We start from the raw sequence: 12,770 nt of genomic DNA on the forward strand, positions 1-12,770 counted from the left end.
ATAAGTCATAATCTTTAGTATAACTCACCAGCTGAAAGGCTTCTACAGGGGCCTGGATTTCAGTCAGTCCTGGGCCACCTCCAGTGTGTTTTCCTCCCAGTCTCTCTCCCTGCTTCCTGTCTACTCTACTGTCTACAGGTGATGCAACTGATCAGCTTAAACGTTTCCAAGCCCAAAGATAGGGGTAAAACTAGTTTCTTGGCTTTGGGAACAGATGCTGAACACAAACATTCAACAGGTTTTTCTCTTGTACCATAATTTTGTTTTTGCATTTCATGGATACAGGCACTATCCAATTGGAGTCTTGTTTGACCTCCATGCTTCTAACAGCGTCTTACCCTGGAGCATCACTGTGCACTTTAAGGTAAGAGCTGATCACAAGTTTATTGATTTGATAAGTCTTAGCGCTCCTATCTAATTTGTTTCTAGAAGCATGAAGTTCTGTTAAACCTCTTACTTACTCAGCTACAAATACAATACAAAATATTGGAAATAAATACACAACAAAATATTGAAATAGGGATGAATGAAGAGGATTACTCTGGTTGGTGAACCAAAGCAGAGACAAAAAGACTGTGTTAATTGCCAGTTAATTATTTGTAGATATGTCTGTAGATGTGTAAATAAAATGGCCTGAGAACATGTTTTCCTGTTTCTTGTGGTATCCCCATCATCGAGCTTTAAATATTTTTGCCATGTGAATATGTGTCAGAATTTTCCAGATCAGGACCTGCTCCACTGCCCATCCAGCTCTGTGATAGAGGCTCACTTCATGTCCAGCATCAAGGAGGCCGACGCCCTGAAGCACAAGAGCCAAGTTGTCAATGACATGCAGAAGAAAGACCACAAACAGCTGTGGATGGGCTTGCAGAACGGTGAGACACACGCACATGCCCATTTCAGGGTGTGGCGTTGACATGCACACAAAGAATACATCCAAACAGATTGGCAGATGATCATGATGCATAAACAAACCAAAGAGAGGGACGGTCTGAGTTTGCAAACTTCTTTCCAAACGCCCACCAGTTTGTATTTCCACATCATCGTTCCAAGCAGATTAATCTCCTACCGGCTTTATAGAATAGTCAAAGCTTGTGTTGGGAGAGGTGTCAGGGAGAACTGGATGCCTCTGATTTGTGGTTTGTTGTAAAACTTGTGCTTGTTTTTGAATTGCAACCCAGTCTGCAACATGATGTGCCTGGAATGTCTGCTGGTCAAGCTGATTAAAATGGTAACTATAAACACTTCAACCACCAGGACGGCAGCCACCCTTTGGACCACTCAGCAGCAAATGTGTCATCTTGGTTTTCTGTATAATTGCCTGCTTCTTAGTTATTATTAGAGCACACAAATGTTATTCCAGACCAGTCACGCTTATATCTAAATGTGTAAAGTGGAATTTATAGTTCTGCAAATGTGTCCGTCTGTGTACACGTTTCCATTTCGAGAGGGTGGAGAGAGGGATTTATACCAACTGCTGACGCACTCCCGTGCAGTCCTCCGAAATGCTACATCTACATCGCTGGAAGTGGATGACATATGCGTCTCCCAGATGCTGACTGGTTGATAGTGGACCAAAACTACAGCAGAGTTCACCAGGAAAAGAAGAACTGCCAAAAAAACACCCTTAAAGATAAAAAAAAAATCCAGGATGAAAAGCACAGAAGGTGGCTGCAGTGAGCACTTCTTGACGTTGTCAACACTCAGTTTCAGTTCTTTGTATGTTATAACTTCACTCTTCTCCATGGCTGGCTGACATGGAGAAGAGTGTTTTTGGCTGATGGAGCAAAGCAAGAATGACCCACAGACTGGTTGTGCTTTTCCCCTGCCTCCATTTATTAACAGAGCTCACTGCAGGCACACAGGGTATCCTTGGACTGGGGCAAACAGTAAACACACCAGCCATCCTGAACAATAAATTCTGCTTAAAGTAGCAAAAGCCATTTATATGAATATTATTACAAATAAGTCTGCATCTAACGGTTCTTTTGGTTAGTTTGCATACTCTATGGATGTGAAAATTGTTAATGCCTATCTCTCAGATAGTTTGCTTATAGTTGTTATTATCCCATAACTGTCAAAACTGCACACTGTGCATGTGGCATTTGTAAGAGTCGAACAGATTTGCAGAAAAACCCAAGGGTGTCAAACCCGCAAAACTTCAGCTGCTTGTCTCTCTCCCACTTTCCCCTGAAACTCGTGGTGTGAAAATAACAAAATATCACATTATTATGAAAAGGCAGATAAAAGTGAATTTAGAAGATTCTTAAAAAGATAAGGTTATGAACTTGTTTTTTTAACTGAGGGTTTTGTTTAAAACTGCATTTAACAGAGAAGAAGCAAGTCCTTTTAACCTATCCAAAAAGAAGGAGTTGGCCCCAGACATGAAAGTGAAAGATGAAACTTAATCTGAACTAAAACTTTCACATCCAAAACAGACCAGAAACAGAGAGGTCTCAAACTTTCATCCAGGAGAGAGAAAAACAGACTGTTCATGTGAAAGTAAGGCAGGGATGCAGGTGGGGGGTTTGACATTAGCATATGCTGTGTGGAAACATTTTGATGGTGAAAGATCACACTGTAACTAAAAGACTAAATTCTTGTGTTGCTTTGACAGTTGGCCCGAGTAATACTGACACTAAATTTCAGTTTTAGTGACGCGTCTCTATCTTTTACTTTAACCTCCATTTGAAGGTGCTGAGGTGTTTGAAAACTGGTGTTTCTCAGAGTTAAAGAACAATTTCATTCTCATTCTAGCACATGTCTTAGGCTAGGCATGTATTCAATTCAGTTCAGTTTTAATTTAAGTTACACCCACTCAAAACAACAGTGCTTTATATTGCACCCGCTCCAGCTCACTTAAAAACCAGAAAATCCCATAGAGACCATGCACCCAATCTTAAATCTTCACACTAATTAAAATTCAAGTGAAAGTGATGCATTTCCTTGGAAATTTTATGTAGTAAACATAAACAACACAGGCTGTTGTTTTTATTGTTTATGTAAATTGCTAATGATACCCAGACATATGTGTCCCTCATTGCCACTGCAACACAATCTTCAAAATAAGAGCAATAAATGAGGGCCAGACTAATGAGTTAATCCACAAATTGACCACCTCCTATGACCAGTTTCCATTCACTTTTTATATAAGTAAATACATTTTATATAATTATGTCACTGTGAGTCATTTTAATCTTCACGGCCCACACTTTGAGAGTCATTGCCCTAAGCATTTGGGGACATTAAAAGGAAGAACTGTCTGTTAAGTAGAAGGGACTACAAGCAGCACCATCCCAGTCCACTAGCAACCCAGGACCTGTTAGTACTGTTGCTGCAGTGATCTGGATGAACTGAAGACTTATAGAACAGCTCTCTGAGGCAGATGTTTCTCATTTTAATAGTATTGCGTATATTTAAGGCCATCCTAGGCATTTGTTTCGTGAGTGTTAAGATTCCTCAGTGCATTGCTGGAGGCCGGATAATGTTATCCAGAGTAAATGCCTGGATAGACGCCATGTTTCTGTTCAATAATCAAATTTTTTTTTCGTAATTTAGAAGTAAAAATGACAGATGTAAGATGTACCTGTGGTTTAAAAAGTTTATGTATGTCACCTGGCTTTAGAGATAAATATTACAAGGTAATCAGCATCAGCAACATCAGCACAGCGTTTTCTAACAGTATAACTGTGTGATGTCAGAAATATTGGTCACAGCAGAGAACCCCGTGGAGCCACGTTGCTAACTTTTGTCTGTGAGGAAGTGAAAGTTTGCATCTATCACATTAGTACAATTGAAAGCAGCACAGTACATTTCCTTTAATACCAACGGTGTATTCTACTCTCTGTAATAAAATGTAGTAGGTGGCATTGAGTGCCACACTGAGGTCGAGCAGGACAAGCACAGATCAGTCAACTGTCTAAGGTCATAAAAAATAAATAGTAACCTTCACTAGCGCTGTTTCGTTGTTATGGTGAACTCTAAATTCTGACTGAAACTCTTCAAATAAATCATTCCTCTGCAAACTATCGCACAGCAGATTTACAACAAGAATTGGAAGAGTTTTCAGAATGAAAGGAAGGTTTGAAATCAAGTAAGGGATTTTTAAGGAATTACTTAGGAACAGCAGCCTGAATTATTTTGTGATATATAAAGAAAAAAGTGTAATAACAATAATTTTTATTAATGGTAAGACTTTTTGAGTAATCTTTTAGGGACGGGGTCTAATAGGCATACTGATGACCTATTAAAAAGTTAGTTTTATCTTTGTGTGATTTTTATGTTATGTGTCTGTTTTTGTGTCAGATAAGTTCGACCAGTTCTGGGCCATGAACAGGAAGCTGATGGAATACCCCACTGAGGAGGGAGGCTTCAGATACATCCCTTTCAGGATATACCAGGTAACATACATAAGGACACACGAGTAAAACTTAAAAACCACAAACCAAACTCTTTCCCCCACAGAAATATGCTTTGAACATAGTATTTCCACTTTGCACAATGTATTTTTAATTCATTGAAAGGGAAATTTTCCTCTTCTGCCCTGTAGATGGTGCCAAAGGGCTGTGCAAAAGTAAAGAGTGTTTCTTTAGCAGATAAATCAACCAATGATTTCTCCAGCTACTCACTGCCTCTCTTTGTCTACTGTAGTCTACTGTTGAGGTCACAAAAACTATTACTTGGAATCACGATCTGTATTTAAAACAGCCTGTTGATTTGAAAGAAAGAAAGAAAGAAAAGACTAGAACTCTTGATGAAATGAAAGATAAAATGAACTCTTCTTTCCTTTAATTTTAAACCCTCAGATAATAATTCCTACACAATTTAAGAATTGTACCTAAGGATGGGTAAACATTGCTTCTGCCTGCTATAACTCTACATTAACAGTAAAAGAAAATCTTGTCAGTCATCCATGTTAACCTCTTCTTGGACCTTTTCTTGGTATAGTCATAACTTTAATAAACAATAAGAGCCTTGGTTCATTCAGTTTAGAACACACAACCAAGTCTGCAGAGGAATGATTTACATGTCAGTCATAATATTCACCTGACACCTGAGTGTAGGTGGTTTTAATTTCTTTTTCATGCTGCCCGTAACTTCATTGCTTTACATGTTCCTACTTGTAGTCATGACCTATGATAAAACAGTCGCTCTGTAAATGATTTAGGCAAATCAAAAACCAAAATATTTCTCGCAATATGCGTGTGATCCGTTGTGCCTGGGTTTCTGGGGAAGTTATTCATTTGTCCCTGTACATTTGATACCTGTAACACCCACAAGTTTGTCAGGAGTTTCATTGACCCATGTTCAGCCAATGTGTAAGCCTAAGGGTTCAGTCTGGTTTAAGGAGGTGCAGGCAGACAAGCAGCCTCAGGTCGGGTGTTTCCACTACGCCGATATAGCTTAATCCTGACTCAGGTAAAAAGTCCCTTTGGAGCACAGAAAAAAGAAGGGATGAATAAGCAACTGGAAAACATTAGCCGTCGCAAGCCAGACAGTGGGGGAAAGCGCTTTGAGTCAAGTGTTGGGGGTTTCTACACCGATCACAAATGGCCGAAAAACGTCTGGAAAATGAACTTTGCAACTTCTAGAGTACTTGGTACAGTTCACAGAATGAGTAAAAATGCAGTTCTACAACAAAACATGGCATGCTAATGGACGAATCTGTAGCACCGCTGTAAACATATATAAAAGTCTGTTTTTATCTTACCGAAGAGTATCATTCAGTCCAGTCAGGGAAGTAAATGGCATGAACACATCTGGAATTTTGTAGCAAAACATGTTGACAGTCTGCTTTGAGTCTAATGCCTCATTGTGAGTGCAGAAAGTCCCATCACTGTTGTTCTGTGAACAATTTAAAACTTTAGTCTGTCAAGGCAAGTTAGGAAATATAATATGAAAAAAATGGAGTGGCAAACAGTGCAAAAAATAGATCTGGTCTTAAATGACTGTGTCAAGTGTTATGTTATGGAACCGAAAGAGATTTGTAGATGTTAATAGCACAGCAGGACTTCAGTGTAATGGTAAGATGCTAGAGTGAACTTTCCTACTAAGCATATTTTTCCGTCACCATATCTGCTGTGACTGCTGGTAATTTCCCATCATGACGATTTATTATCAAGTGTTTTAAGTTTTAATTAGACGTGCTGGGCTCCACATATGGCAGCATTTACATTCTACACAACAACAAGGGCGACGCAGCAGCTGTCAGTCACTGTCAGCGCTGACTGTTTTGCATGAAATTCAAAGCTGAAAATGCTTGTTTTTACTTTCACATCTTCAGCACATAAATAAAACATTTTACACTTCAACAAAAGCATTCTTGTTTTCAGTAATAAAACATTAGCGACGCTTTAAAGTGGTACACAGAAACATGCAGTCCAACCAGCTCAGCCCGCCCTCTCAGACATGCACTTGTTGCAGCCACAAAGCTATGTAACTTCTCGTGGGTTGAAGAAACCCAAACCTTTCTACTTTTGGACATTTTTCATGACTTAATTGAAAGTTTCAATGGTCATTTATGAGCTGTGTTGGTTTCATGACAATTGTAGCATCAAAGCCTGTTACGAGCTCACATTGTAATTTCCAAATACACTAGAGAATGTCAGCATCATTCCTGAAAAGTCTGGATTGTTGTGGAGATGGTGTGGTTTTAGTCTTACAAACTGCTAAATATTTACAACCAAAGAAAGTCTGGAAAGTCTAAAGAAGAGTGGGAACAGAATCAGTTCATTATGATCTTAAAAATACTGCAGCTTTCTGCAGTGCTGGCAATTACTTTCACGGTCTTAAAGTGCGATGAGTGTCCACAGAAGTTTGCAAAAATTGTTTGGAGAAACCAAAACTCATGAATGTCTGTACTGTTTCATAAGTAGGGCACAGCTTTGCTGAGCAGTAACTGTGGCTAAGTAAGTAGCCTGCTTTTAGAAAGGCAACGTTTTGCTTTTACCTAGATGACCAGACACCCTTTTGTTTTTGTTTGTTGTCGTTTCTCTCAAATGCTGTGCTCTACGGTGTTATGTCTACAGACTTAATGCTTCTTTATGACATAGTTACAGTTTGAGGTAATGAGGCTAATTGGGGATAACTCAGTAATAATTCCTAATTGACAAAGTTAAGTGGCATTTATTCCTTTATTTTATTAGTTTATTACATGCTGATTACATACCTCCAACTAGGTGTGGGCAATATAGACACAAAATTACTTCACAGTATTTCAAGGAAATTTCCAAGAATGATATTTCTGAAATTTTAAAAAAGCAATGTTTTCTCATGATTGCAGCTTGTAGGCAGCAGGGTTATTCGCGGAAACAAATGAAGAGCATTTTCCATCCTTTTTTTCCAACGAGCTTCTGTCATTGGTGACAAACTACTTAAATTAAAGTGTGAATTTATTTTAATAAGCTGCCAGCAGCAGCAGGATAGTGAAGTGCTGTAATATAGTGCTATGACTAAAGTCACTTAACCTTGTAACTCTTTAGCGGCATGCATATTGCCACAAATTAAAAAGTGAATTAAAACATCTCAGGTAAAAAATATTTTTTATCATAGGTTGAGGTTTTTAACCAGTTGCTTAAGGCCCTGATTTTCCACCAGGTAACCGCATCAGTAATTTCTATCCACCGTTTGCTCTTCCTGTCATATGGAGTGCAACGAGTGACTGATCCAGAGATGCTCGGTTGAGTCATTTGTTTACTTTTGCTAATATATCCTCCTCGCGTGCTTTCATACCTTGGTTGTGCTCGACAAGTGTGTCTTTACCTCGATTGTGTCTTTACCTCGAGTGTGTCTTTACCTCGAGTGGTGAAACAAGCGTTGTGTTTGCACCTTAAGCGGTAACAGTCTTCTTGCATATTTTGCAAAGTATTGTGTTTTTCTAGAGGTTGTTGATGTAGCTATCTTTATAGCCACAAAATCATCATCAGAGGCTGCCACACAGCTCTCGTTCTCAGATATGCTTGGGCTAGTCTCGTTGTACAACCATATCATTAATATTGCAATATGATACTTTTATATCATGTAAAAACGTACATTGACATCACTGGCGATATGACATGGCACAGCTGCACCTGTATGATCACACAGCATAGCAGTAGGAACAGTTTTGGATTCTGTAATAATCAAAATAGAACCGAGTTAATAACACCTCTTGGTGTATTGTTAAATCTTCCACATAGTTTACATGATGGCTTGTTCCATCACTTCTAGTATTATGTTTGCAATAATGTAAGACTGGTCTATTTCACTTTAAGGGTTCAATTAAGCAATAAGTGTTACATATCCAGTGTCTGAAAATGTCTGGCTAAACCTGATCATCTTAAGTTCAATGTTTTTAAAAACTCATTGCAAACCCAGAGGAGTAGTATGAAGCTAGTTCAACACAGCCAGACCTTTCTTTGGATTATGCTTCAACAACACAGTTGTAGAGGACTGTTAGCAGTCATCTGTCAACCACTGGTATCAAGAGAAAAATGCATGTTTCTGACTGGTTGTGAGTGGTCGTCTGCCGAGCTCAGCTGCAAAGATGATGCTGCACCAAAAGCCGCCTTATGATTGCTTTGGTCACTAGCAGATTGCTGCGGTTGTCTGTCGTTAGTGTGAAAGACACCAGCTAATTTGCAACGACTCACAATTTTCCTCTGAGTAGCACAAACTAAACCACTTTTCACTCTTTCACTACCACTTGTTGAGTAGTTTGCCTGTATTTGCTGCCAGGTTGCTGCTGTCTGTCATACAGAACAACAGCAACCTATTAGCAAATAAAGCATTTACAAGGAGGTTTTCAGTGCAGCACCGTATACCTCTTTGCAACTAATTTCATACTAGCAACTTCCAGCAACATCCAGAAACCACTGTCGGCAGCCAAAATACACGCTTTCCCTAGCGATCAACAGTTAACAGGTTGCTGATGAGTCTCTAGGCCTGCATGAATGAGACTTAAGAAGTTGACTTGCCAGGAAGCATTAACTCATTAGGGAATACACATTTTTCCCATTTGTGACTGGTGGTTGGCAAATGGTTGCTGACAGGTCTCTAGGCCGATGTTAAAGAAGCAGTGGTTGGCTCAACAAAACCTAAGAACCCTATTAGACATAGTCAGCATAACAACAACAGTTACTACCTTTCCTTCTTAATCCAGGATTTGTTCATCAGGGTCATAAAAGGGCACATTTGTTTTATTGTTCAGAAAATGGATTATACTCAGTTTGCCAAGTACATTTCAAATGTCCACAGGCAGCAACTTGTAAATTTGTAAATTCTAACCCTAACCCATGTTTATTGTATCACTAAGTGCTCTTTCGTTGCTGCCATTTATTTCTAACACCAGGGGAAATGGCTGATATATAGAAATAACATTTTTTTTATTCAAGCCGAAGTGAAAGTCTTTTTTTTTTTTTATGGTTGTTATCTGTGACAAATAAAGATGGCTGCTTTGATTTTTAAGCAGTATCACAAGTGTGGAACATACCAGCCAGCAAATCAGGAGCTTGCATAAAAATATACTTATTTGTTCAGCATTCCTATTTGAATATATGGATATTGATCTAGCAAAGTTTGGCTCAACAGATTTGGAAATAAAAAATATCCCTACAACTGAGAATCTGTATTGCTCTTGATAATGTCATCAGGAAAAGAACTAGTGATTTGTACAGCTGATTTCAGTAGGAAACTCTAAGAATAGAAATAAATATGCAGCATTATGCATCTTTAAATATGCAGTTACCATGGTAATCTAACCAGGTCAGAAGAGGTCCTCTTAACGACACTTAAAAGTTTGGCTTTGGTCTCTACACACACAACTAACTCATTAATCCTGTTGGAGTTTACGCTCCTCAGATTTGTCTTTTTGAGTGGAACATTAATACTTTTGAAGAGTGAGTCCTAGAATTAGGGGGAAAAGATCTAGAACTGGATTTATCCTTTAATTAAAAAGCTTTATGCTCCACTACAAAGGCCAAAACAAAGGAAGGAATTAAAGCAAGAAAAAAAAAATTACAATTTATTTGAAACAACAAAGTTTGTAGCAGCTCTCCAAGGCATATTTTGTTGCTATGAGTATAGTATTTTGCTAGCTAGATTTGTTATGGCAAGACCAAGCATGATAAAATCAAGCTAAGCCACAAGCTTTGGAAAAAAAACTAGATAGACTAGAATTGAAATGATATAGACGCTGAGAAGAACAAAGCTGCTTGGCACTCAGGAGTCATTGTGGATGACTTAACACGAGGCTGCCTTCAACTGAAAAAAGACACCCCTACCCTCCACCTACAAACACGCACACACACACAGACACACACACACACACCCTCCCTCAGTGAGTCCTTCAAAGCCAGATTGTGGTCTTTAGTGTAAATAACATGTGCTGGGTTTGATGCAGACAGAATTAATGACAACACTCAGTCCAAATAACAGAGGGCTCATTTCCGTCTGGCCTGCTGTCCTTATGGAGATGAAGACACCTCATTGGCACGAACAACACATTTGTCTCTGTGTGTGCGTGTGTCTGCATTGTCTCCCACAAACATCATTAATAATTATTATTCGTAGAATTAAACTTCTGTTTTTATGAATGCTGCTTTGTTTCTGTTCTGGTCAGATCAAATTGACAGATTTATATTTTAAACCCTGTTTTCCCTCCAGGCTGTAACAGTGTAAATTATTTAGGTAAGGTTAATGAACAACCACGAATTCTCAGAATAGCTTTTTGATGGTCTTGACATACTTTTCACAACTACCTTTCTGTGTGAACTTATACATCTGCCTTTTCAAGCTTCTGTTTTTGTGTTGCAATTTTCATTTATTTGTATTTGTCATCAAATTGCTTCCACTTGAGCACTTTTCTCGTGTGTGTGTGTGTGTGTGTGTGTGTGTGTGTGTGTGTGTGTGTGTGTGTGTGTGTGTGTGTGTGTGTGCACGCATACACTGGAAACCAAAGAACCAAGTGAATCTTTCTGCTCCAGCAGTGACGCCACTCAGTGATTTAAAGAGGCAAACAGGGCCGACCGTCTCGCTGCACGGAAAGTGAAAATTACTATCCTGCTTTTGAAGACCGTTTACATTGTTGCTGTACAGGTACTCCTCTCTGTTCCTGCTCCGTGACTAAGTGCTGAGTCACAAGCCCCTGATGTGAAAGCAGGCAGTCCGCCTCCAGCAACCTCTGTTGTGGTGTTCGGAGGGTGCCTGCTTCGAAGAATACAGGTTTATTGCCTCCGAGATATCTTGTAATGGCTGAGTGAGAAGAGGGGGAGGTGATGACTACACAGACAATTACAAAACTTGGGAATGCTGGAAACAGTTGTGCGTAATCTTGCCACAGGCAACAGGTGAATTGCTTGTTGAACTCGGGAAGAATGTTTTGCAGCATTTACAGTAATAAGTTTCCAGTATTTCTAATCTGCTGTTACTGCCAAGCCTTTTGGAGCAGAAATTGTGCAGCGATTGAAACAAAAAAACAACCCTAACCCTACGAGACAGTAAAATACCCCTGGTTTTTTCACTTTTAGGGGTGGGACTCGATTAAAAAATCTAATTAATTAGATATTTTGTAATTAATTAATCTTGATTAATCGCAAAAGAAAATTTGCCCCAAAGCGCAAATGGGGTTTTTTTTTGTTTGTTTTTTTAAATTTTAAAGGATTTTATTGGGCATAACTTATAGACATGGACATAAATATTGTAAACTCAAGCACTTTTAATCTATGGGGGAAAATGCATTGAAACTGCATTTCAATGCAAAACAGAGGAAAAAAAAAAAATCCCTGGCCAAAATTGTGCAGACTTCAAAATAAAGTGTTATTTTAAGAACTTTAAGTACATTTTCAAAATGGTATTGTCTTTAAATAATAATAATAATAAAAAGTTTAACATAAAGTTCAGTTTTTCTTCTTAAAAAAATAAGGCAGAAACTTAAGTTTATTTATACAGCTTCACCTTTAAACTCTGAATAACCTTAGCTAACATTATTTTGTACATTAGGCTAAAACAGTGTGAACATTAAACATTTTGGTGCAAAAAATAACAAATCTGTTGGACTCACAATTTACTGTCCATCTCTTTCAGCCAGTTACTTTGGCTACGTTCACTGCAGGTCTTAATGTTCAATTCCGATTTTTTGATCAAATACGATTTTTTTTTTTTTGTCTGCTCGTTCACACTACAAATTAAATGCGACAGCAAACATGCGCAAAAGAAGACGTCACACACAACGCGCTCTGTTTAGACCCAGAGCAAACAATATTGTTTGACTGATGGCCCTTAACCCTTTAAAACTGGTCAGAGCGGGCACGCTCCGTTTTGCGTAACTATTTTTAAATCCCGGTAGCACTGCAACCATGTGAGCTAGCGCAATAATGTTTTTTGCATATGAAACCGGAGGAGTTGTACTTACATCTTATGCCATCAGCTTGTCCTAGGTCACAGTTTCCTTCCACATACAGCTTTGCAAAAACTGCATAAAAAGCACTTGCAGCAACAAAAACATAATACTCCAGAAACACGCTTTGCCGATCCGATCAGCTGTTCATAACACTTCCTACGTCCATCAGCGTGAACTCTCGCATGTCCGCCATGACCTGCCCGAAACCGGAAGTGACGTCATTTTCACGGAAATGTAGTTTTTTTTACCATCAAGGCCTCATGAGCTTATACTGGTGTTTTTAAAAGTTATGTTTGACTTCATGACTTTCTGTGTCGTTTGTGGGATGCTTAGGACTCATATTGCACTGCTGGAAATAGTTTATTTTGATGCACATGCTGCTTTTTTGCAAATT

The 12,770-nt window shown here is 38.8% G+C and overlaps 1 protein-coding gene across 2 annotated transcripts in view; it reads left to right on the forward strand.

Annotated features, from left to right (window-relative positions):
• The window catches only part of atg5 (ATG5 autophagy related 5 homolog), a 49,366-nt gene that overhangs the window by 6,829 nt on the left and 29,767 nt on the right, over nucleotides 1-12,770 (forward strand). For both annotated transcript variants that reach the window (XM_080897472.1, XM_080897471.1), the window contains exons 4-6: nucleotides 286-364; nucleotides 713-875; nucleotides 4,306-4,400. In XM_080897472.1, coding sequence (XP_080753598.1) covers nucleotides 286-364; nucleotides 713-875; nucleotides 4,306-4,400 — 337 coding nt within the window. The remainder of the gene's footprint in view (nucleotides 1-285; nucleotides 365-712; nucleotides 876-4,305; nucleotides 4,401-12,770) is intronic.

This window comes from Rhamphochromis sp. 'chilingali' (assembly GCF_963969265.1).
Source record: "Rhamphochromis sp. 'chilingali' genome assembly, chromosome: 11".
NCBI classification, from domain to species: domain Eukaryota; kingdom Metazoa; phylum Chordata; class Actinopteri; order Cichliformes; family Cichlidae; genus Rhamphochromis; species Rhamphochromis sp. 'chilingali'.